Source organism: Podarcis liolepis, assembly GCF_965112155.1.
Source record: "Podarcis liolepis genome assembly, chromosome: 12".
In the NCBI taxonomy this organism is placed as follows: domain Eukaryota; kingdom Metazoa; phylum Chordata; class Lepidosauria; order Squamata; family Lacertidae; genus Podarcis; species Podarcis liolepis.
In genome coordinates, this window is record NC_139563.1 from 1,755,748 (window position 1) to 1,782,129 (window position 26,382).

The window sequence follows — 26,382 nt, forward strand, 5'->3', positions numbered from 1 at the left end:
CTTCTTCGGAGAAAAGAGTTTTATTGAGATCGGCGCAGAGGCAGCCAGTGGAATATCTTCCAAAGACTGGCGGCCCGTATACTGTGTTCAGCAAGCATTGTTATACCTGGGAGCATGCATTCGTCTCCCCAATCAGCTCGCAAGGTTACAACTTATTACCTTATATGGCATATGGCTATATGGCTAGCTAAGCTCCCCTCCCTCCCTTGTATGTGTGTTCTTCTTCTCTTGCATTACTGAAGCAAGAAGCATGAAGCAGGAAACAGCTTCTGGCCTACATAGCTGAAGCAATTGTGGTTTTAACCACAGCTGCTGCTAGCTGCTTAACCACAACTGCAGCAGTTGGCTTGGGTCCTGATATTATTGAGATTAACCCTTCCCTCTCCCTCACTCCCTCCTCTTCTTATGAACAACCTAATCCTTAGGTTCGTTCTGGGGTATGGGCCTATACTCTCTCACATATCCCACTGAACTCAGTGGGGCTTTTGGACAGAACTTGGTGGCAAAACCAGTGGCGCCCTGTCCCCAATCCTGAAAACTGCAACCCCAGAGCATGGGCAGAAAGTAGACAAGTAGCTATTACATGTGGGTGCCCCCATGCTAGGTGCTTTGAATGGAGAGCCCAGTTCACACTCTTTGAGCTCTCTCACTGCAAGCCAGGCAGATGTTGTGGCCCTATTTGCCTCTGTCAGGGGTTCCCTAGGGACCAAATCTGTATGTGGAAGCAGAGGAGCTGGTGATGCCACATTTCTGAAATATCATGAGACGAATACACCACTCCTCCTTAGATATTGTCTGTGTTTATACACAACCTTCGCAAGTCTCCAGCCTCAAAATGTGGCCCCCACCCTGGCATGGAAGCCATCAAAGTATAGATCTTCCACATGTCCTAAATCTGTAGTGTTCTTAAGAACACCAGGCATGTATACCCTTTATAAACTCCAGAGGTGAGCTTTACACTCCTCTTGTGACAAGATTCCCAAAGGCTGAGGGTAGCTTGATAAAACTAGCCTCTTTTGAGACTGCACCAATTTCCATTTCTTTTTTATCAAAACCCACAGATGCTCTGCTAGATTTTTCCAGAAGGTTTTACAAGTACCTTTCAAGATGGTTAGAATTTTATTACAGATAGCCAAAAAGGATTTTATGTGTTCCATGTCCTCTGTTAATAGTACAAGCCACCCAATGACTGATAATCCCAGAAGGTTGGGAGAAGGAGTCTTTTATCCTTGTTTAGGATTTCCTGAGGATAAATCTGTTTTCACATTAGTTTGTCTACTTGTTTAGCCTGAATAGGGGAGAGACATGTTTTGTTGCATCTGGGACAGAGGAAGTGGCCCAGTTGTGCTGCTGCAGATGCAGAAGGGCTTTTCTTCTCCCTGTGCTCCTCCCATGTGCAAATGTTCCCGTCTGGCTACAGCCTGTTTAGAAATGTGACTTATCCCTCAATCTGAAGGGGGTTTCTTTGCATGCCCCCATGCAGTGGCGTAGCAAGGTCAGGTGTTAGCTGGTGCGGAAAATTTCTTGTAACTCCCCCCCCCCCCCCCGTTGATTTTGTTTTGACTTTATTTCATATTTTCTTACAAAGGAATGTGGATTCTGGGCCTCTGATAACAAGTAGGCCACTGGGGACAGATACTTAAATCTACAGGATGGGTTGTGTTTTGGCTTCTGTTATTTCATTTATATTTATTGTTTATTTAATAAAGTTTATTTTTAAAAACCTGCAAAACTGTTTACCAAAACATAAAACAAAACAAAAAATGACAGCAGTAAAATCAAGAAAAATGAACAACCCTACTTTAAAACATACAAAAGCTAAAGTATTAAAACAGATTAAAATTCCTTCAGCTTCCCAAACATCTGAGTAAGCTTGCCTAAACAAGACTGCTTTTCGCAGGTGCCTGAAAAGAGTCTAGCAAAGGCACTATTTATTGGGATTTCACCATGCTCTGTATTATCTGAAAAGGAAAACACTTATTTAAAAAGCAGGACGGCACAGCCTGGGAGTCTCATCATGATCAGCGGGACGTATTCCTGAGCCGACGGTGCATAAGATGGGCTACAATCCTATGCACGCCCTGCATCCAACTTGTACCTAAAAATCTTCACAAACCTGCGCCAGAGAGTTGTAGAGTAGGAAGGGACCCCTGAGGGTCATCTAGCCAACCCCCTGGGGGCAATGCAGCAGTCTCAACTAGACCATCCCTGACTGATGGCCATCCAGCCTCTTCTCTGTGTGCCTTCTCCATGAGAGGTCTGGGTGGTGGCAACACAAAAACGAACCTTTTCTGCAGTGGCTCCCCATTCGGGGGAAGCTCTCCCAAGAGAGGCTCGCCTGGCCCCTTCCTGACATCTTGAGGTGCCAGGCAAAAACCTTTTTCTATAACTGGGCCTTTGGTTGGTTAGCATTCTATGGCCTTTGAAATATGTTTGTGGGTGGAGAGATCATTGGTTTGCCTTTGCCTTTGTTTCATTATGCGTTTGGTGTTCTAATTTTGCATGTTTATGTTGTGAATCGCCCTGTAAACTTTGGATGAAGGGCAGGATAGAAATTTAACAATCACAACAACAACAACAATAATAATAGTAGCAGTGAACAGCTACAGTCAATCAGGGGTGCCAACTTGAATAAAACATTAGGAGGGAGCAGGCATCGGGCATAGCCAGGATTTATGTTAAGGGGCAGAATCTCATTTAATTAAGGATTTAATTCTCCCCATCGGACGCCCATGGACCCAAGTAAGCCCCACCCTGCAAAGCTGATCACAAGATGCAGCGTGCACACACCAGTTGAATGGCAATGCCCATTAAGGGGGTGGGGGCCTCAAATATTTCATGGTGGAACTGTTAGGATATTTCCGTTCCACCTTAAAAGGGAGCAGGATGTTTGTGTCACAGCCTGCGTATTTCCTGTTCACAGGATGTTTATGTTTGCTATTGCTTTCGTTTTCTCTCTCTGCTTGAACACTGAAGCAGACGGTCATGTCTTTTCTTTCTTCTGATCAACGCTGAATAAAGCCTGTAAATATGCTCTCCTGACGTGCATCTTTCACTGTGTGAATACTGCTGATAAGAGTGTGCATGAGCCCTGCAATGTGGCAAGGTATTTCCAGGAAACTCGTGTCGCTAATAGCTCATACTGCGTGACTAAGGGAGATCGATGGATCGTCCGGCAGCCGCCTTGGGGGCTATGGACTTCATCTCCCTGGCAGTATCCCAACAGGAACCAAATGGACCTCGGTGCTCTGGGGTATGCCAATCTATGAGGAAGAGAAGCACGCTTTGTTGCTCTCTCTCCCACCATCCCCCCTCCCCACTTTTTGGCCTTCGTTTCTACATCATTCTGGCAGGCAGAAATCCAGCAGGTCAGGAGGATTTCCTGTCAATATTGTTGCTGGAATGTTTGCAGTGACTGTGAGCTTCCATTGGATCATTGCAATGGATTGCATTGCATTGCATTTGAATTATGGTGCAGAGTCCCATGGACTGCAAGAAGATCAAACCTTTCCATTCTGAAGGAAATCAGCCCTGAGTGCTCAGTGGAAGGACAGATCCTGAAGCTGAGGCTCCAAGACTTTGGCCACCTCAGGAGAAGAGAAGCCTCCCTGGAAAAGACCCTGATGTTGGGAAAGATGGAGGGCACAAGGAGAAGGGACGACAGAGGACGAGATGGTGGGACAGTGTTCTCGAAGAGACTAGCATGAGTTTGACCAAATTGTGGGGGGCAGTGGAAGACAGGAGGGCCTGGCGTGCTCTGCTCCAGGGGGTCACGAAGAGGCGGACATGACTAAACAACAACAAGAACGGATTGCTTTGAAGGGATTTCTGCACCAGGTCAAGGAATCTGTAGCCCCCCAGTTACACCCCCCACACACCCACACCTGTATTTTGCCCCACCAAAGGTGCAACTCTACCTGAAGCACAGGAACGAAGCAGCCAAAGGTACTTGATGACCTCCAGGCTAGGAGGGGAGCGCCTCCCTCCCCCCCCGGCGCCCCACCTTCCTTCCCCGGCTTCTTTCGGCCCCTCTCCCCCTCCCCCTCCCCCTCCCCGCCCCTCTCCCCCCAACTCCTGGGGCGACGCCTGCCTGCCATTTCTGCGCCTCCTTTGCCTTCTTCTGCCCTGACTTGGGGGTCTCCCCCCACCGAGCAGGGACCCCCATGCCCCTCCCTGCCCCCTGGGACCCCCTTCTCCCCACGGCACCCTCCGGGGGAAGAGAGAGGAGACTCACCCAGGAAGCTTGGGCCCAGGCGAGAGAAGAAAGCCGCCTCCTCGCGGCTGGCAGGAAGGGAACTGGGCCAGGGAGGTCCTTCACTTCCGGTGCCCTCTAGGAATCCAGCTCGGCTCCTTTTAACCCTTGCCAAGCCGAGGGCACCGAGCCCGCCTCTCCCTCTCCCTGGCTGCTGCAGTTTCTCCTGCTTCTGCGCCTGCGCTCCAGGAGCTGCCCCCTTCCCTCCCTCTGTGCCAAGGACTCTGTGCCAAGGACTCCTGGAGCCCCCATCGAAGCAGACCAACAGCAAGGGAGGCGGGGGTGGCCATGGGGGGGGGGGTTACCTTGGCTCTGCCCCTCCCCCAAAATAGAGGCTCCAGGATCCCTAGGAAAGGCTGGGATGGAGAAGAGGCGAAGGTCTGCGCAGTGGCAGGAGGTGTCTTGGGCTCAGAGATGGCTCCATCAAGACACCCCCCCGGGGGGAAAACCCCCCAGCTCAGGAAGTGGGGGGGGAGGAAGGAGGGGGCGGCTTCCCGGCCAGGAGATTCCCCCCCCTCCCGAAAATGATCTCTTCCCCCCGCCAAGCGGATTTACCTGCTTCTGCAGCCGCTTTTCATCCCAGGAAAAAGAGAGGAGAAAGTGTCCCATGCAAGGAATGAAACGCCCACGCGATCCTTTGGGTGGGGGAGACTCAAGGGGGGGGGGCAGATGTGGAAGAGAAAAGAAATGACCATGCCTGCCTGCATCGGAGAGTAGGACTTACTTCTGAGTAAGCCAGCCTCGGGTGGGGCTGCACAGCAGTGCTTCCAAAAGTGATGGGATCAGTGTGCGGATCTCACGAAATTAATGCCGTGCTCTTATAGATGCACAGGGATAAGTGCATTCACACATACAAGGGTTCACAAACCCCTGCGTGTAACTGCAGGTGATGCAATAGGGTCCCTTTTGCTGGGAGTTTCCTGAAGGGATCTGCTTCACTTGGAAAGCCAAGAAAGAAAAGTGTGTGTGGATTCTGAACATGGCTGCCAACGTTTCCCTTTTTTAAGGGGAATTCCCTTATTCCGAATAGGATTCCTCGCAAGAAAAGGGAAAAGTTGACAGTTATGATTCTGAAAGCGGAGGAATTCTGGAGGAAGAAATAGAAGGAGCTGGGAGATCCTGCACAGGTGGAATCTCATGAAGAAGAGCAAGTCGGAATTATTGGGGCTGGACTTGTGCTGTTGTAGCCTTATGAGGCTTTGCCCTCGGGTGGGAAAAATATTGCGCCTGGGAAAGGGAAGTGGGAGTCAACAGACACTCAAGGAATAGTTTTGGAGAAAAAGGCTTTTATTTCTACCATCCATGAACTGGTAGAAGGAGCAAGTGTGATAAGTCACAAAAAGCATGCATGAGTTCACAATCATGTGCACAATCATATCTACCCCTTTCCAGTTCCCTCCTCCTTTCTCCTCCCTCAGGAGTCCTGCCCCATGTTGAGGTTCCTCTGAGCATGTACAGAAAGCTGTCTTGGAACTATTGTGGACTCTTGGCAGGAAAGGGGGTTGATGGGGTTTTCAGAGTGTTCCCGTTGTTTCATTCTTGTGCTTTGGCATGGTTCCCGGAGAGAAAGCAAGTTGCAATGTGGTTCTGAGAAAGGCCTGAGAAGACCATGGGCTCTGTTCTCTACCTTGTTGCAATCTTTTTGTTACAGCAAGCGGAATGTTTCTGATGCTTAGCGGCTGAGAAAATGATTTTGAGAAGCTTTGAGAAGCTTTGAGCCTGCTTGGGGGGGGGTGACTACGGGCCTAGGCGAGGTCACCTGTCCTCACCTTCCTTCATTGTTTTCTTTGCGAAAAGACAGACTCGGGTTTCTTAAATATGGCTTATAAATTTCTAACCTGGAATGTGATGGACTAAATTTGAAATCCGAAAGGCATAAGATAACACATGTATTAAGAAAGCAGGAATGAGATTTAATAAGCTTGCAGGAGACCCACATAAAAAGGACCCGTGGAAAATGGTTAATCAGTAAAGCTTGAGGCCAGTAATTTATACCTTCAGATAAATCGAAAAAAGACATTGCCAGGAAGGAATAAAAGTCCTGGTGTCAGCATTATACGCAGCAAATGAAAAGAAGTCGGACTTTTAAATGCTGGGAGGGATGCAGGCAGTGGCGAAGGGGTTGTTTATACAGCCTTTCTAGAGAGAGAGAAGCTTGAAAAGCGAGAGATATGAAGAGAAATGAGGGCGAATTAGAAGAAATCCCCCGATAAGCGAGGGAGCCCAGGGATACTGCAGCCTGGCCTGCCAGGAACCGGCCTCCTTGGCGCCTAAAACGGAGGCGAGGCTCCGATTTCGAAAGGCGGGAAAAGTCGTTTCCCTCAGAGCCGCTGAGGGGAGGAAGGAGCGGGGGGAGGGGCTCCTCCTCTCTTGCCCCTCAGAGACACAACGGGGACCCTCTTGTGAGGGGAGCAGAAAGGGGGGCTCTCAGACAAGGGGGCGGCAGGGGGGTCTCTCGTCTCTCTCCCCCCTCACAACCCCATTGCGTTCCTCTCATGGTGGAAGGCCTTGGAGAAAAGAAGCGACCATGCCTGCCTTCAAAGACGGAGGTTCTCTTTCAACCTCTGCTTCCAAAAGCAAAAGAAGGGGGTCCCTTCGGGGAATGGTGGATCTTGACAACCTGAGTTGTTTCATGTCTCACAACCTGAGCAAAGGCGCCGACTCCATGGGGCCTGAGGGGGCCCGAGCCCCCTCAAAAATTCGTTTGGGGGGGCTCCGCCCCCCCAATAATCTCGGGCGCCCCTCCAGCAGAGCGCCATCGCCGCCCCTCCCCCAGCCCAAAATGCACAGGGTCGGGCTGCATGCCTCCTGCCCTCCCTCCCGAGCAAAAGCTCCACCCAATTTCCTTCGGAGCTGATTAATAGGCGCAGCACGCTCTCCCCTATTAGCTCACGAGGAGGCGGCGCCACTTTATTTGCATATTCATGAGCTTATTAATTATTCATGAGCTTTCGCGGGCTCCCCCAATATTTTTTATAAGTCGGCGCCCCTGAACCTGAGTTGCTGGAGACACTACAGATGAGACAAAGCAGATGTTGGACATGACAAGTGGGAAGACTCCCTCAGAGGCGCTTTTCCCTGCTGGTGTTCCAACTAAAGGAATGTGAACTGGAATGTGCACTCCCTCTTTCCAGCATGAGCTGGGGGGTCTTTGTACGTGCAGTGCTGTGACTCCTTTCACAGAGACATCTGAATCTTCACCCACTTTCCTGAGGGAGTTTTCCTCCTGAGTCTTGGCTGCTCTCCCTCCCAGCTTCTTCTTCATTTCTCCTTCATTCTCTTCCTGTTCCTCTTTCCCCCATTGTTTGGGGGTCAGCTGGGTCTCCCCCCCCATGGCCAGGAGGAGCCCACAGAGGCGGCAGGGCCAGGATATGGCATTTCCCGCCCTTTTCTGAAATAGGCAGGAACACCATGTTGTATCTTTTGGAGGCCCCAGCCGCTCCCAGAGATGCCATGGCTCCCCTGTGGGCCACATGGGTCCCACGGTCTTGGGGTTTCTCCTCCTGGCTGAAGGAGGGTGGCACCTTTGGGTGCCAGCACTCACGGGGTATCCACAGCAGCCTTCCTGCCATGATGGCTTTGCCTCCGCAGGGCGGCCTCTTTCCTTGCCATGTTTGCCCAACAGAGGAGGCCTCTCCATTGGAAGCGGCCAGGCAAGCGGCTTCAGAAGAGGAAGCCATTTTGGAGAAGAAACAAGCTTGGCTGTTGTCTGCTGAGGGTCTCCTGCCTTTCTTCCAAGGCTTCCTGGGGGCTGCAATGGCCAGAGGAAGAGACAGGCCCCCCCCAGCCTGAATCCCCTGCAGGGCTCTGGGCAGCAACCAGAGCCTGCATCAGTTTCCTTTCCCAAGGCCTTGGAGGAACCTTGGGGTGCGGAAGGAGGAACCCCAAGTGGAGATCAGGCTCCTGACAAATGGGGAAAGGAACTTTATATGGCCTCTGTGAAAGAAAACTCTGGGTTGAGAGACTACTCAGCAGCCCAGCTCGTTGGGATACAAGTCCCCCACTGGTCCATGTGGTCAGTAAAAGAAGGAAATTCCAGCCAAGTAATTTGGAGCAAAACAGCAGTCAGTAGACTTAGATCCTTTATTGTTGCGCAACAGGTTCAAATAGCAGCATGAACTCTGAGCATGGGGAGACATTAACTTTTAAAAGTTTTGCACCACATCCCAGAATATCCACCCTCCCTTCCCCACAGGTGGGCGGGGTTTGCAGCACCGAGTGGGGCTCGCCTGGGCGGGTGCCACCTACCTGCTTGATCCGGCCTTTGACCTGCCCATGGCCAGGGAGGACAATGGACGGCCGGCTGGGGGTGGGCCTAAGGCCAAAAGAAAAGAGGATGACTCCGTTGCTCAAGCCTCTTTTGCTCTTCTTCCTTCCAGGATCAGGAGCGTGTCCAGGCGGCTGGATTGAGGTAAGTAGCCGGCCTTCTTTGCTTTGCCTGGATGGGGGGCGGGGGAGAGATTTGGCCCCTCCGCCAGGCTAGGCGGCATTTTTGGCGTCCTCGGTTGGGCATGTTGCGGCCTTTTCGGCTTTTTGTCCGCAGCGTGGGAGGGAGCTTGACTGCTCTGCCACTGGCTGCTGGCCTGAGCCCCATGTTTTATATTAAGATTCCTTTATTTTGAATGAAGGAGGACACACATAGGCGGAGGACAGTTTTCCAGTATTCACGCGTTCCAAGAGCCCGGAGACTTTTTTGTTAGGAATCATGACAACGGAAATCAAGAAGTCAAATAGACCATTATTTATGTATGCCACAACTGCTGCCAGGATTCTAATTGCGAAAAGTTGGAAAAGCGAAACCATCCCCTCAAAACTCAAATGGCAAACGAAATTGCCAGCATACTTACAGTTCAGGGCCGTGTTCAAAAAGTGGTGGTGGGGGATGAGTGTTCAGACCCCTGGGCTCTCACTTGTGGGATACCTCAGGGTTCTGTCCTCTCTCCCATGCTTTTCAACATCTACATGCAGCCGCTGGGAGAGATCATCAGGGGGTTTGGGCTGGGTGTTCATCAGTAAGCGGATGATACCCAGCTCTACCTCTCTTTCAAATTGGAAGCAGTGAAGGCGGTAAAGTTCCTGTGTGAGTGCCTGGAGGTGGTTGGAGGATGGATGGCGGCTAACAGATTGAGGTTGAATCCTGACAAGACAGAAGTACTGTTTTGGGGGGACAGGAGGCAGGTGGGTGTGGAGGACTCCCTGATACTGAATGGGGTAACTGTGCCCCTGAAGGACCAGCTGCGCAGCCTGGGAGTCATTTTGGACTCACAGCTGTCCATGGAGGCACAGGTCAATTCTGTGCCCAGGGCAGCTGTTTATCAGCTCCATCTGGTACGCAGGATGAGACCCTACCCGCCTGCAGACTGTCTCGCCAGAGTGGTGCATGCTCTGGTTATCTCTCGCTTGGACTACTGCAATGCGCTCTATGTGGGGCTACCTTTGAAGGTGACCCGGAAATTGCTACTAATCCAGAATGCGGCAGCTAGACTGGTGATTGGGAGCGGCCGCCGAGACCACATAACACTGGTCTTGAAAGACCTACACTGGCTCCCAGTACGTTTCAGAGCACAATTCAAAGTGTTGGTGCTGACCTTTAAAGCCCTAAACGGCCTCAGCCCAGTATACCTGAAGGAGCATCTCCACCTCCATCGTTCTGCCCGGACACTGAAGTCCAGCGCCGAGGGCCTTCTGGCGGTTCCCTCGCTGCGAGAAGCCAAGTTACAGGGAACCAGCCAGAGGGGCTTCTTGGTAGTGGCAAAATAACTACCAAACCTTTAGAAGACATCTAAAGGCAGCCCTGCTTAGGGAAGCTTTTAATGTTTAATAGGTTATTGTATTTTAGTATTTTGTTGGAAGCTGCCCAGAGTGGCTGGGGAAACCCAGCCAGATGGGCGGGGTATAAATAATTTATTATTATTATTAGCAGCAAGGATAACCAGAGTAGTAAGCGGAAATACGATACAAGATGTTAATAAAGAATGGAAAGTAATCAAAGAATATCTTAAAGATTACTGTGATAACAAAAGCTTTATGGCAGATAATGATGATAATTATTATTAATATTTATTTATATCCTGAACCAGGCAGAGGGCCTTCTTGGTAGTGGCACCCGCCCTGTGGAACACCCTCCCACCAGATGTCAAAGAGAAAAATAACTACCAAACTTTTAGAAGACATCTGAAGACAGCCCTCTTTAGGGAAGCTTTTAATGTTTAATAGGTTACTGTATTTTAGTGTTTTGTTGGAAGCCGCCCAGAGTGGCTGTGGAAACCCAGCCAGATGGGCGGGGTATAAATAATATATTATTATTATTATTATTATTATTATTATTATTATTATTAGCAAGGATAACCAGAACAGTAAGAGGAAATACAATACAAGATGGTAATAAAGAATGGAAAGTAATCAAAGAATATCTTAAAGATTACTGTGATAACAAAAGCTTTATGGCAGATAATAATAATATTTTATTTATATCCTGCCCACCCCAGCCGAAGCCGGGCTCAGAGCAGGTAACAACAGTATATCGAATGAGTCCTTTAATATAAGGAAATATTGGAGAAAACTAGAACCAAAAAGGAGAATGTGAGGTGTGTGGGGGCAAAGATTTAGGAAACTAAAAAATTTAAGTTCAAAATAGTACAATGAGTATAGTCGGAAGGCTTTTCTTTATCGTAAATAACATCATTTTCAATTCTTCTACTTTCTCTCTTTTCTTTCATTTATACTTTTTGTGTATTCATAATCTGTAATGTTTGAATGTAATGTTTTATATTGTATGTGTCAGGAAACTGACATCGGAGCAGAGTGGAGAGGCTAGGCTCCCCAATGATGCCGGAGAGGGAACCAGTACAGGGGTAGAGAGGGCTTACGCTGGGGAAGAAAGCCAAGGTGACACCAGGAAGAAAGAAGGGATTGAGAGCATTTCGGAGGGGAGGCTCCGAGACTCTTCAAGTGAGGTCAGTGAGGAGAGTGGAGGACCACCGGTGGGGACGCCCACTCTGCGCAGAAGGCTTCCGCGCAGAGAGGTGAGACGGAGGTTGTCCGTGAAGGAATTCTTATGTTGGAAGAAGTTTAGGAAACGCCCACTGACGGATTCTGCCAGCGACTGAAGCAGTCGTGCTCAAGGGGGGCTGCTCAGCCGGGGAAAACGCAACCGCCTCATGCAGTTTGGAGCAGGTGGAGGTTTACACACAAGCAACCCCAATTCCCATGATAGTATGTATTTTTAAAATTTCGGTATAATAAAGGTTTAAAAATTATCTAAAACAGGAAGATACCTGTTTCTCGAAGCTACCAGCATGACTTTGACCAAACTGCGGGAGGCAGTGGAAGACCGAGGTGCCTGGTGTGCTCTGGTCCATGGGGTCATGAAGAGTCGGACATGACTAAACGACTAAACAAACACAACAAAAACAGGAAGAGGGGGGAGGGACCTGCAAGGAATGCAGGGAAGGAAGGATCTCTCAGGGTGGGGGACGGGGAAAAGAGGGGGGCATCCAGGGGAGAGCTGGGGGAGCCTGCCTTTCTATGGGTTGATAAATGATATGATATATATGATACAAAGGTTATAAAGGGTATTTTTAGTTATTCTCCCCCCTTCTCTTTTTTATACACTTGTGTTTTGTAAGGGTTGTTTAATAATTTTTCCTTTTTTCCTTTTTGGTTGTCCCTCAGTGTGAATTCTTTGATGGGAAGTGAGATAGATCCCCTGACTGAAGCTCTTCCCACATTCAAAGCACTGATAGGGTTTCTCCCCTGTATGAATTCTTTGATGGGAAGTGAAATTGGTGCTTCGACTGAAACTCTTCCCACATTCGAAGCACTGATAGGGTTTCTCGCCTGTATGAATTCTGTGATGATAACTGAGATGGGAACTTTTTCTGAAGCTCTTTCCACATTCAAAGCACTGATAGGGTTTCTCCCCCGTATGAATTCTTTGATGGGAAGTGAGATGATCCTTCCGGCTGAAGCTGTTTCCACACTGCAAGCAATGATAGGGTTTCTCCCCCGTATGAATTCTTTGATGGGAAGTCAGATGGTGGCTGTAACTAAAGCTCTTTCCACATTCCATGCAGTTATAGGGTTTCTCCCCGGTATGAATTCTTTGATGGGAAGTGAGATAGGCCCTCTGACTGAAGCTCTTTCCACATTCTCTGCACTCCCTACTCTTTGTTCTTTCATGTGAAGTGAAGCTATCCCTCCTAACGAAGCTCTTTCTTTGATGGGAGGTGGACTGGGAGCTCTGACGGATGTTCTCTCCACACTCTGAATATTTATATGACTTCTCTGCTATGTGGATTCTGTTCTGGTCCCCCTTGTTCTTCCCTTCCAGTTCTTCACCATCTGCAATGAAAAGAGAAGCTAATTAGAGCCTCGGAAAGAAATGGCGCTCCAGATTATTGAACAAAGCCCCCCCCTCCCGCGAGACTTGAGAGTGCTCTGTTTCAGCCTCAAGCAGACATCCCTGGAGTCTAACTTAATGTCATTGACGATGTGTGGTATCTTTGACCCCCCCCCCAGCATTTCTGCATACCTGCGGGGCACCTGACTCTCTTGAAACCGGTGGGGCCACACTGCCAGCATACCGTGACAGGGACGCAGATGACACAGAAGCATCAAATCCAACACCTGACCCCCCCCCCCCCAGCAATGCACTGCCATGTTAGTGTAAGTCATGCAAACTTTGCATCGCTGTCCTGGACCCAAACCCCACTCAGAGTGAAGGCGACATGGTTCACATCCGTTATTGAACAAAGTTTGTGATAGAGGAAGAATTGGAGAGAGTTAGGTGTGAGGCCTTACTATAGTTTTCACTGCCTTTGTTTATTGGTATTAACTGACATATTGCTTGGCTTTAATCTGGGATAGATTTTGTTTGGCTCAATCCTGGAATCCACTCCATCTCCGAGGTCAGTCAAATGTAGACAGAAGCCAAAACAACAGACCTCACAGAAGTTATTTCAACTTTCCTAAAAGCTCTGAAGCCAATATTGAAGAAGGCCTGGAGCTTCAGACAAGTCTGGTCCCTGTTTAAAAAGGCATGACTAGATGAAGAACATTCACAGAGGAAAGAGTTGATATCCCTCCATTCAGGGTTCACAGCGGGGATGTTAGAATCCCAGACGCTGTTGGTCTCCCTCCAAACAGTGGAGGTTCAGGCAGGCAGGTGGAGGAGCCTGAAAAGGTGGTACCCTTCTCCATCTCCATCCGCCTGTCTGCCTCCCCTCACCCCCAAGCTGAACAAGCCCCAATACCTCTCCAGCTCCATCCATCCACGTCACCAGATCTCTTGGAGGTCCCTGAGAGGGAACGCTCAGAGGTTGTGGGGAGGGATGCGGGAGACAACCTGACCAGGTCAACCGTCCATCTTCCCCCTTCCATCCTCGCTAGCTTTGCAGGATCCGTCTCTTTCATCCTTCCTAAGGAGTCGAGGAGCCTGGGAGAGAGGAAGAAGCAAAGGGAACCTCAGAGGCCCTGCAGGGATTCTCCTGCCCTAGATATTCTCCTGCCCCTGAAGAAGCACAAATGGGGCAGCCCCTTCCCAACAGAAGCCCTTTTCCTAAACATCTCCAGTGGTTCCAATTTCACCTGTTTGCTCCTCACCCCACTTCCGAAGGCTGGCATGGTCTGCACAGTAGTGACCAGAGAGTAGATCCCATTGAACTCAGTGGGGCTTATGGACAGAACTTGGTGCCAAAACCAGTCACCATCGTGTCCCCAATCCTGAAAACTGCAACCCCAGAGCATGTGAAAATCGACGTAGCTATTACCTGTGGGTGCCCCCATGCTAGGTGCTTTGAATGGAGAGCCCAGTTCACACTCTTTGAGCTCTCTCACTGCAAGCCAGGCAGATGTTGTGGCCCTATTTGCCTCTGTCAGGGGTTGCCTGGGGACCAAATCTGTATGTGGAAGCAGAGGAGCTGGTGATGCCACATTTTTGAAATATCATGAGATGAATACACCACTCCTCCTTAGATATTGTCTGTGTTTATACACAACCTTTGCAAGTCTCCAGTCTCAAAATGTGGCCCCCACCCTGGCATGGAAGCCATCAAAGTATAGATCTTCCACATGTCCTAAATCTGTAGTGTTCTTAAGAACACCAGGCATGTATACCCTTTATAAACTCCAGAGGTGAGCTTTACACTCCTCTTGTGACAAGATTCCCAGAGGCTGAGGGTAGCTTGAAAGAACTAGCCTATTTTGAGACTGCACCAGTTTCCATTTCTTGTTTATCAAAACCCACAGACGCTTTGCTAGATTTTTCCAGAAGGTTTCACAAGTACCTATCAGGATGGTTAGAATTTTATTACAGTCAGCCAAAAAGGATTTTATGTGTTCCATGTCCTCTGTTAATAGTACAAGCCACCCAGTGACTGATAATCCCTCCTCATAAGGTTGGGAGAAGGAGTCTTTTATCCTTGTTTAGCATTTCCTGAGGATAGAGGATTTGCTTTCACATTAGTTTGTCTACTTGTTTAGCCTGAATAGGGAAGAGACATGTGTTGTTGCATCTGGGACAGAGGAAGTGGTCCGGTTGTGCTGCTGCAGATGCAGAAGGGGTTTTCTTCTCCCTGTGCTCCTCCCATGTGCAAATGTTCCCGTCTGGCTACAGTCTCTGTTAACAAATGTGAATTATCCCCCAATCTGAAGGGGGTTTCTTTGCATGCCCAGTTTTCCTTGACCCAAAGCCCCCTCCCCAAAAAGGAAGGCAGCATCTGGATCCAAAGGAAGAAGAGAGCTGCAGACCTCATGCGAACTCACCCCCTCCCTGGCTTGGCAGAGAGGACAAGGGGGGACCCTCTGCTTCCTGACTTGGAGGTCTCCCCCCACCAGGCATGATCTGGACCTCCATGCACCCTCCCTGCACCCCTGGGACCCCCTTCTTCCCAGGACACTCTAAGGGGGACAAGAGAGGAGACTCACCAGATTCCAGGAGGGACACCGAGGAAGCTTTTGCAAAGGAGAAGAAAGCAATCTCCTCTCTGCCTGTAAGAAGGGATATATGGGAGGGAGGGAATTTAGCCATGGAGGAGCTTGCCTTCTCCTGCCCTCCACTTCTGTCACCAAACCGCGGTAACTTTGTTGTTTTGAAATTGGGAGAGACAAGTGATATTCTGCATGCTATAGGACTTTCAGTGAGACAAAGTTACCACGGTTTGGTGACCTAAATGGCGTCACGAACAGGATGGAGACAGTAACTCAAATATCAGCAGACGCTTATTACTCAGTCTTGGATTTGGTGAACTGTTTTTTTGCAATACCTTTGACCAAAGACAGTAGAGCTAGATTTGCTTTTACTTTGGGAGGGAAACAATACACGTTCACCCGATTGCCCCAGGGATTTCACAGTGCCCCAGCAATAGCACATTCTTGTGTAACAAAGATGTTAGATGATCTGGGGCCTGAAGATAGACCCCATGAGACTTCTTATGTAGATGACATTCTGGTGGTGGCTAAAACAATGGAAGAGATAGAAGAAAGAACCAGGAGAGTGCTGGAATTAATAAGAGACACTGGGTTTAAAGTAAACCTGGAAAAGGCTCAGATTGCAAAACAACAGGTAAAATATTTGGGAATTTGGCTAGAAAGTGGAGGCAGAGTAACTGAGGAAAATACAATAAAAAGCTTATGTAATATAGGTGATCCCAAAAATCTAAAGGAATTAAGGATGTTGCTTGGAGCTTTTGGATTTGTGTGATCCCATGTTCCATCTTATGCAGAGTTAACTAAACCGATGTACCGGGTGCTGAAAAAGTGAGTGGAATGGAAACGGGACGGGCAATGTCAATTTTTTTTTGGAAGAATTAAAATTGTGGGTAAAAAGAAGCATAAAACTTTGGCAGCCTTTGGAGGCTCATGGTATGAAGCAGGAATGAGACAAACAGCTTGGCATGGTTTAATCCCATACGGCACAAAGAGAAAATGGGATTAGTGGAAAATTTGTTTGGAGCACAAGAGGCTGAGGTTCAGGCTATCTTAGAAGTTTTGATTTTCCTAAAAAAACATCAGGAAGGTAAGGGTGAGACATATATAGTAATGGGCAGTGAATATGTACATTGAGGAGTAACAGAATATTTGAATTTGGGGGCAAAAGGTGAATTTAAAAACACTGATAGAAATGAATTGAAAACACAAAGTGCAGTGGAAACAGACATGGGAATTGTTAAAAGAAAATGAGAAGAAGAAAAAATTGCTTGGATAAAAGCATACCCCAAAGAAGTAACAAACTGGTTACAGGAAGGGAACCAATATGCAGATCAGCTAGTGAAGAAAGCAAAACAAGAAGTAAAAACACTAAAAGAAAGGCAAGATCATACTGATCAGTACCAGCTTTTAAAAGATATACATGAGGTAGGACATGAAGGAATGGAAAAGGTGTTCCAACGGTCCCACGAATTTGTAGAATGGAAAGGAAAAAGGACAAGGATAAGTGACATAGGGACCCCTGACCATTAGGTCCAGTCGTGGCCGACTCTGGGGTTGCGGCGCTCATCTCGCTTTGCTGGCCGAGGGAGCTGGCGTACAGCTTCTGGGTTATGTGGCCAGCATGACTAAGCCGCTTCTGGCCAACCAGAGCAGCGCACGGAAATGCCGTTTACCTTCCCGCCGGAGTGGTACCTATTGATCTACTTGCACCTTTGATGTGCTTTCGAACTGCTAGGTTGGCAGGAATAAGGGACATAGTGGATTCCTGTATACCATGCAATTTAGTGAAAAGGGAGTATGAAAAACAGGAAGAAATATTATTACCAGTGAAGGAAGAAAGGCCTTGGGGAAGAATATATATGGATTATATTGATAAGTTGCCAAAAACAAAGGAAGGATATCAGTATTTATTAACTGCAACTGATCATTACAGTGGGTGGGCAGAGGCATTTCCTACGAAAAATAACGGAGCTAAGGTAACAGTAAGAAAATTGTTTTCTGAAATGTTTGCAAGGGTAGGAGTACCTAGTGTGATCAGTTCAGACCGAGGTTCAGCTTTCATTAGTAAAGAGATGGAAGAGATGGCGAAGGCCTTAGGAATAAAAAGGAAATTACCGTAAGTATTTCTTACAGGCCACAGAGTTCAGGAAAAATTGAAAGGGTTAAATGAACGATTAAAAACATGCTAAGAAAAATGGTTAAAGCAACAGGCAAAGATTGGGCAAAAAAACTGCCTCTGGTGTTAATGGCTATAAGAAGCAGTCCAGTGGGAAAATATGGGTACAGTCCTGTCAGGGAACTGACATCAGAGCGAGAGGCGAAGGGGAGGCTCACAGATGATGCTGGCGAAAGACCCAGCAGCAGGGGGAGAAACAGCTCAGTAGAGGGGGAAGCAAATCAGCGCAACACCAGGGAGAAAGGGGGGCAGATGGGGGAATCGGAGAGAGGGCTCCAGGACTCTTCACTGGACATCAGTGAGGAGAGCCCAGGTCCTCCGCTGCCCACGCCCTCCCTGCGCAGAAGACTCCCACGCAGTGAGAGGAGGAGGAGACTGGGTGTCAAACAACTTTTATGTTGGAAGAGGTTCAAGAAACGCCCACTGACGGATTCTGCCAGCAATTGAGGCAGCCGCAATGAGCAAGGGCTGTGCAGTCAGAAAGGTTTAACAAGGCAAATTAGCCTAGAGAGGCACCAGTTTACGCACGAGTAACTCATAGCCATTACAAGTCCATATGATATTCTGCATGGAAACAGAATGAATTTAGGATTTCCTCATGAATTTGAAGAAAGTAGGGAGGAACAGTGGATGGAAATCCTGAAACAAAGGGAAATGTATAGAGAACATAAAAGAAATGTTACAGGTGGAGGAACAGATTAAACCACAACTCAGTAATAAAATGATACCCATTGGAAGTGAAGTATTTACATTTGGGACCAAAAGAGCATGACTTGAGACCAAAGTGGAAAGGTCCATTTTTGGTCATGGATTCTATTTACCCTGCAAGTTATTTGATTAACATGGGAGAAAAACAGAAATGGGTACACGAGAATCAGATAAAATTGTGGAAAGCCGCACAAGCTTAACTGTGCTTTATCTTTACAGGAATGGAGTAGCTGATACAGTGGTGCCCCGCAAGACGAACGCCTCGCAAAACGAAAAACTCGCAAGACGAAAGAGTTTTCCGTTTTTGAGTCGTTCCGCAAGACGAATTTCCCTATGGGCTTGCTTCGCAAGAAGAAAGCCCATAGGGAAATCTCTGGGGACCTCTTTTAAAATGCTGGCGGTCGGGAGCAAAGACTTTCGCCCGCCGCCGGCCTTCAGAAGAGGTCCTGGATGTCTTCTGAAGGCTGGCGGGGGGCAAAAGTCTTTGCTCCCGCCTGCCTTCCCGGGATAGCAGAGAAGCGCAGCGTGTTTCTCCGCTAACCCGACGGCTTTTGAAGGCAGGTGGGGGGGAGCAAAGACTTTTGCCCCCCGCTGGCCTTCAGAAGAGGTCCTGGACCTCTTCTGAAGGCCGGCGGGGGGCAAAAGTCTTTGCTCCCCCCCGCCTGCCTTCCCGGGACAGTGGAGACTTCTCCGCTGTCCCAGGCGATCTTAAAATGCTGGCGGGCGGCAGCGAACCCTTCCCTGCCGACCCCCAGCATTTTAAAAGCCCCCGGGACAGCGGAGACTTTGCTGCTGCCCGCCAGCATTTTAAAATCGCCCCGGGACAGCGGGGGCTTTTAAAATGCTGGCGGTCGGCAGCAAAGCCCTCCTGTCCCCGGAGCTTGCGGGGCGGGAGGTGGGGAGAAGGGCTTTTCTTCCCCCTGCCAGCCTTCAGAACAGCCTTCTGAAGGGTGGCGGTGGGAAGAAAAGCCCTTGCCCCCCCCCCAGCCTTCAGAAGAGGTCAGGGGACAGACTGTCCCCGGACCTGGTCTGAAGGCGGTTTCCATAGGAACGCATTGATTGATTTTCAATGCATTCCTATGGGAAACCATGCTTCGCAAGACGAAAAACTCGCAAGAAGAAAAAACTTGCGGAACGAATTAATTTCGTCTTGTGAGGCACCACTGTATATGCATTTGGAATTCTGTTATTTTTATTGATCCTTGGACTACTATATCAGTGTGAAGGAGACAAGTGTGGAATACTTATACCCTCTGCTGGAGCCGCAACCCCAGAGTCGGCCACGACTGGACCTAATGGTCAGGGGTCCCTTTACCTTTACGCTGGACAACAACGGAAGAAATTGAGTTAAAACAAATTTTGAACAAGAAAATGTTATGGGTGGGCCCACACGCGTGGAACCTTTAAAAGTGATTGGAACCTTAAAGGAAGCCAAAATGACTTCAAATTCACACTGCAGCGGAAGGATAATAGGACTATTCCTATTAATAAGCATGGTAGGCTGTGTCCATTTGTGGAAGAAAACGAAACTTATGTGAATAAGAAATGCGAATGCATTATAGTTCTAGAAGATGACCAACAGGACAATGTAACTTTTTGGTACAATAAAACACAAAAGCTTTTGGAGCAGGGTGTAGGTCTAACAATACAGCCATGTTCACAATACATAAGCGAATTGACATTGTCTGAAGACCAGCTTTGTGGTTTAACTGGATAAAAAGTTTTAGTATAATTTGGATGCCAACTGGATAAAAAGTTTTAGTAATTTAATAAAAAGGTATGAAAAATATGAGAACCCAGAGACTATAGAAACCCGGTTACTGGATGGAAACCTCATAATGGTGACCCCCCCACAGTACAGCGGTACCTCAGGTTAAGTACTTAATTCGTTCCGGAGGTCCGTACTTAACCTGAAACTGTTCTTAACTTGAAGCACCACTATATATATTCAGAACAGAAAGCAAAATTAATTGTGAATAATGTGGTTACAGAAGAGTTCAAGATAGAAAAAGGAACATGTCAGGGGTGCCCAATCTCACCATTACTTTTTATATCAGTCCTGGAGGTTTTGCTAAATATGATTAGAAGGGACCAGTTGGTCAAAGGGGTCCAGGTCGGAGCTAAACAATACAAATTGAGAGCATTTGCAGATGATCTGGTACTTACTGTACAAGAGCCAGAATCTAGTACAAAAAGGGTTTTAGAATTAATTGAAGAGTTTGGTCAAGTAGCAGGATTTAAATTGAACAAAACTAAAACTAAGGTTTTGGAGAAAAATTTAACACCTATTGAAAGGGAGAGGTTTCAGAATGTGACAGGTTTAACTGTGGTTAAGAAAGTGAAATACTTGGGGATTAACATGACAGCCAAAAATGTGAACTTGTTTAAAGACAATTATGAAAAATGCTGGATAGAAGTGAAAAAAGACTTAGAAATTTGGTCGAAGTTGAAGCTTTCCTTGTTGGGTCGAATTGCAGCTATAAAGATGAATGTATTGCCTAGAATGTTATTTTTATTTCAAACATTGCAAATTGTGGACAAGATGGACTGTTTCAAGAAGTGGCAAAAAGACATATCTAAATTTGTCTGGCAGGGCAAAAAGCCCAGAATAAAATTTAAGATATTAACTGACGCAAAAGAAAGGGGGGGATTTGCCCTGCCAGACTTCAAACTTTACTATGAATCAGCAGCTTTCTGTTGGTTGAAAGATTGGCTACTTCTTGAGAATACAGATATTTTGGATTTAGAAGGGTTCAACAATACCTTTGGGTGGCATGCATATTTGTGGTACGACAAGGTTAAAGTTCTAAAGCTTTTAAAAATCATATTGTCAGGAAAGCATTGTACAATGTCTGGATTAAGTATAAAGATTTGCTGGAAAACAAAACTCCCAGGTGGTTATCTTCAATGGAGGCGAAGGCCGTGAAAAAACTTAATATGGAGTCTAAATGGCCGAAATATTGGGAAATTGTGGAACTAGAGGGGGATAAATTGAAATTGCAGAGTTATGAGAAATTGAAAGATAAAGTGCGAGACTGGCTTCACTATCATCAAATAATGGAGGTTTTTAAGTCAGATAGGAAAAATGGTTTCCAGGTGGAAAAATCGAAATTGGAGACAGAACTGTTAGAGTCCAAAACTAAGAACTTGTCAAAAATGTATAACTTGCTGTTGGGATGGAATACACAGGATGAAATAGTTAAATCAGCTATGATCAAGTGGGCTCAAGATATTGGTTACAACATCATGTTTGAAGACTCGGAGTGGTTGTGGACCACCGGTATAAAATTTACGGCATGTAATGCCTTAAAAGAAAATATTATGAAAATGATTTATAGGTGGTACATGACCCCAGTCAAGCTTGCAAAAATTTACCACTTGCCTGATAATAAGTGTTGGAAATGTAAAGAGACTGAAGGTACATTCTTTCACCTTTGGTGGACGTGCCCAAGGATTAAGGCTTTCTGGGAGATAGAATCATAGAATCATAGAGTTGGAAGAGACCACAAGGGCCATCGAGTCCAACCCCCTGCCAAGCAGGAAACACCATCAGAGCACTCCTGACATATGGCTGTCAAGCCTCTGCTTAAAGACCTCCAAAGGAGGAGACTCCACCACACTCCTGGGCAGCAAATTCCACTGTCAAACAGCTCTTACTGTCAGGAAGTTCTTCCTAATGTTTAGGTGGAATCTTCTTTCTTGTAGTTTGGATCCACTGCTCCGTGTCCGCTTCTCTGGAGCAGCAGAAAACAACCTTTCTCCCTCCTCTATGTGACATCCTTTTATATATTTGAACATGGCTATCATATCACCCCTTAACCTCCTCTTCTCCAGGCTGAACATGCCCAGCTCCCTTAGCCGTTCCTCATAGGGCATCGTTTCCAGGCCTTGGACCATTTTGGTTGCCCTCCTCTGGACACGTTCCAGTTTGTCAGTGTCCTTCTTGAACTGTGGTGCCCAGAACTGGACACAGTACTCCAGGTGAGGTCTGACCAGAGCAGAATACAGTGGCACTATTACTTCCCTTGATCTAGATGCTATACTCCTATTGATGCAGCCCAGAATTGCATTGGCTTTTTTAGCTGCCGCGTCACACTGTTGGCTCATGTCAAGTTTGTGGTCAACCAAGACTCCTAGATCCTTTTCACATGTACTGCTCTCAAGCCAGGTGTCGCCCATCTTGTATTTGTGCCTCTCATTTTTTTTGCCCAAGTGCAATACTTTACATTTCTCCCTGTTAAAATTCATCTTGTTTGTTTTGGCCCAGTTCTCTAATCTGTCAAGGTCGTTTTGAAGTGTGATCCTGTCCTCTGGGGTGTTAGCCACCCCTCCCAGTTTGGTGTCATCTGCAAATTTGATGATTTATAATGAAATGATTTATAATGAATTTATAATGAAATGAAAAAGGTATTTAAATATACCTTACTGAAGAAACCAGAGGCCTTTCTCCTGGGTATGGTCGGCCAATTGGTGTCAAAGAAGGATAGAACATTTTTTATGTATGCTACAACAGCAGCAAGAATACTTATCGCAAAGTATTGGAAGACAGAAGAATTACCCACCGTGGAAGAATGGCAGATGAAGGTGATAGACTATATGGGACTGGCAGAAATGACCGGCAGAATCCGAGACCAGGGAAAAGAGACGGCGGAAGAAGATTGGAGGAAATTTAAAGACTACCTTAAGAAATATTGCAAAATTGCTGAATGTTAAGACGATGTTGATTCTGAAATTAAGTGGTTGTTTGCTTGTAACCATTATGTATATATGAAAAGAAAGGTCAAAATTTTAACAGAAATTAGGGGAAGGATTTGTTGAAGAGAATTAACTAGAGATTGGAATGCAGTAAGGGGAGGTATGAGGAGGTCGGGAAAGTAAGTTTTATGAATATAAGGGAATGAAGTTATACATGTGGTTTTTTGTTTTTTGTATGTATTTTTGTATTTTTTGTTTTTTGTGATTGTTATGTTTTACAAAATTGTGAAAATGCCAATAAATATATTTTTTTAAAAAAAGCACCACTTTAGCTAATGGGGCCTCCCGCTGCTGCCGCGCTGCCACCGCACGATTTCTGTTCTCATCCTGAAGCGAAGTTCTTAACCTGAGGTATTATTTCTGGGTTAGCGGAGTCTGTAACCTGAAACATATGTAACCCGAGGTACCACTGTAGAAGTAGCAACTTTAAGAAAGATAGAGTTGGGAAATAAAACAGATAAAGAACCAGTTGTGAAGGTTCTGGTTTCTAAACAGTGAAATCATAGCCTACCAGGATGGGAAAGACCACAATATAAACGCGCATTTATACATTCTAGATCTAATTGTACCAACTACAGTTTAATTGCAATGCAAATGGTTTCATGGAATTCTGGCGGGGTAGGAGTCAGCTCATTTCGATTGGCAACCCTGCGGAATCATCCTATCCCTATTTGGAAAGGAGAAATATGGGTAGCATGGGCTGTATAAGCAATTTTGGAGAAGCTAGACCTGAATTGTGGGAAGTTTGGCTCAACGAAAATATAATTAATTGTACTGGTAAATGCATTGTTAAATTTAATTGTAGCATACATATACAAATGATCCTGATGCAAGGAATGTTGAAAAATAACACGGAAGGAAAATGTAAAGATCCCAATACTAACAAAGCACAAAAATTAGGGTATGCAATGTTTCAGATAGCCAATGTAACCAAGGGGATTCGGGGAAACCCCCCATCAATTATGAAACTATGGCATAAACCAGAGGAAGCCATAGTTAACCCAAAACTGCACAAGTGGAACATTAAATTAAATTTAACATTTTTCAATGTGTCCAAATATAAACCAAATTGTGTAAAATATACCAACCCCTTGTTAAAACTTATTAAAGGAAAAAGTGAAATTTGCAAAAGAAGTAAGAGAGATCCAATGGATACAATATTGAGGGGGGGGGGACTAGAACTGGGGTGGGTGCAGCAAACTCTTGGGACATAGAGAAGAATGCCAACAAACTGCCCACATTACGAGGATTACAATGGAAAGTGTAAAAGATGATGGGGAATGATTTTGATTCTTGCTATCGGTTGCATATGTTGTCAGCAACTTTGGCAGAACAAGTCTCTGAACATTTGAATAAAACATTGTGGGCTATAACAGATTCCCAAAACCAAACTTTAGAAGAACTATCAAACACTGTGTCATCTTTAACAATACAGATGCTGCTACAAAGATGGAAGACCAGACTGGCGTTTCTCCTTCGGGAAGGGATGGGCAGGCTGGTGACTCCCAAGGCTATGGGCTTGTTTTCTAGTAGCAGCAGCAGAGGGAGAGGGCTCTGGGTGGCAGGTCTGCAAACTTTTCCCTCTCGGATTCCCCATCCTGAACATCCTTGAAAGCTCGCTCTGGGATCCAAGAGGGAAAAGTTTGCAGACCTGTGTGGCGTTCGTACGGAGCCCCCGGTCGTCTCACGGACTATTGACCCGTACACCACTAATCCGCTGCCACCAACCAGGTCCTCTCTGGTAAAATCACTTCAGTCTCAGTCAGCTTTTCAATTCATAAAGAAGAGTGTATTTTATTTCAGACACAAACAAAACTTTTACAGCATTCCAAACGTTGTTGCTCTTTACTTTCTTAGTCTTATTTTCCCCTCTCTATCTCTTCTACCTCCCCTCACTCAAGATCCCACTGCCCTAACTGTCTCTCTATCACGAAAACCCACCAACAACTCCCAACCAACTCCTCCCAGAACTGGTTTTATAAACCCACTGACTCCACCCCCCTGGGTCCTGTCTGTGCAACTTATTTAACTATTTCCCCTCCAGGACTCTCTCATATATGTCACCACCTGCCACCCAGAGCCCTCTCCCTCTCCCCCTTGCATTGCCTCATCCCCTTCAGGACAAGACCTTGGAGTCCTTAAAGCGGCTTTGCATCCTCTCCTCTTCTCCACGGAGAGCAGCGGCCCAGAAGGAGCCCCAGGAGAAGCACCTGCCCAGAGCGACCTGAGCTGATCTGGAGGAGGATCTGGCAGGGGGAAAGGCTCTGCCAGGAGCAAAGGAGGGCCTGGCAGGGGCTCCCCCATTGCAAGGGGGATTCTGGGCATGCCTTCCCCCCCAGACCCCTCCCAGAGCGACCTGAGCTGATCTGGAGGAGGATCTGGCAGGGGGGGGAAGGCTCTGCCAGGAGCAAAGTAGGGTCTGGCTGGGGCTTCCCCATTGCAAGGGGGATTCTGGGCATGCCCTTACACCCCCCCGACCCCTCCCTCCCTCCCAAAGAGGAAGCAGCGCCTGGATGCAAAGGAGGAGCAGAGCTGCAGACCTCACCCCCTCCCTGGGAGCAGGACCCTCTTCTCCCAGACTTGGGGGGGTCTCCCCCTGCAATTCAGAAGCAGACCACCCACCCCTGCAGCTCTGGGACCCCCTCCTCCCCCAGGCACCCCAAGGGGGAAGAGAGAGGAGGCTCACCGGATTATTCCCAGAAGGGAAACCGAGGCAGCCCGTGGAGGAAACCAAAGATGCCGGAAGGGACTACGCATGGCGGGGGGGGGGGATCTGCTTGGAGGACCTGCTGTCTCTACTTCCTGTCCTCTCTAGGACCCCAGCTCTGTAGAACCCTTCGCAAGCTGAGCACAGCCAGCTCTCTGCTCTCCCTCCCTCCCCGAATTGGATGGTCCGGGGCATGTGCAGAGTTCTCTGTGATTCTCGGCTCAGAGGCCATCGAGGCAGCAGCCTCGTACCCCGGCCCCAGATGGGTGGGGTATAAATAATAAACTAAAATTCTCCGTCTTCTTCACCTGCTCACTAGCTAGCAGACTGAAAGTCTGTTGCAATATTAGGAGGGTACTTGAGAGCGACACCTGTCCCTTTGGAGCAAATGGCTCCGTTGGTAAAGCAGGAGACTCTGGATCCCAGGGTCGTGGGTTCGAGCCCCGCGTGAGGCAAAAGATTCCTGCCTTGCAGGGGGTTGGACTGGATGACCCTTGGGGTCCCTTCCCACTCGACAATGCGAGGAGGAGGCGGGGAGATCGTCCCCTTTGTCGTATTTACTCCCCTTGCAACACTGGGGGGAAGGCAGAAACTCAGCAGGTGCAGCTTCTTTCCTTGCAGGGAGGGGAAGGGGCTGGCGGGGGAAACTTCTGGGGGGGGGGGAGAGTTGCTGGGTAGCATTGCAGGGGGTGGGACTAGATGTCCTTTTTAAAAGATCAGTGTAATTTAACAACATTAATAATAATAATAATAACAACAACAACAACAACAACTATATCATTATAAGAGTTAACAATTCCAATTCCATATATACTTATCTAATGTCTAGGTGATATTATTATCCCAAAACACAAA

General features: G+C 47.4%; 1 protein-coding gene across 8 annotated transcripts in view; it reads right to left on the minus strand.

The window, feature by feature from the left end:
* The window catches only part of LOC310689271 (uncharacterized protein), an 84,087-nt gene that overhangs the window by 20,489 nt on the left and 37,216 nt on the right, over positions 1–26,382 (minus strand). The window contains exons 1-3 of one of the 8 annotated variants that reach the window (XM_083466744.1): positions 25,507–25,581; positions 15,179–15,241; positions 13,534–13,688 (exon numbers count right to left, since the gene is read on the minus strand). The exons of 3 other annotated variants lie outside the window; for them this stretch is intronic. In XM_083466744.1, coding sequence (XP_083322870.1) covers positions 13,534–13,688; positions 15,179–15,241; positions 25,507–25,577 — 289 coding nt within the window. In that variant the 5' untranslated portion in view covers positions 25,578–25,581. Of the gene's footprint in view, positions 1–4,234; positions 4,365–4,807; positions 4,846–13,506; positions 14,017–15,178; positions 15,242–25,506; positions 25,582–26,382 lie in introns of those variants that run through there. 4 more of the 8 variants (XM_083466742.1, XM_083466747.1, XM_083466743.1 and 1 more) reach the window with 4 other exon arrangements.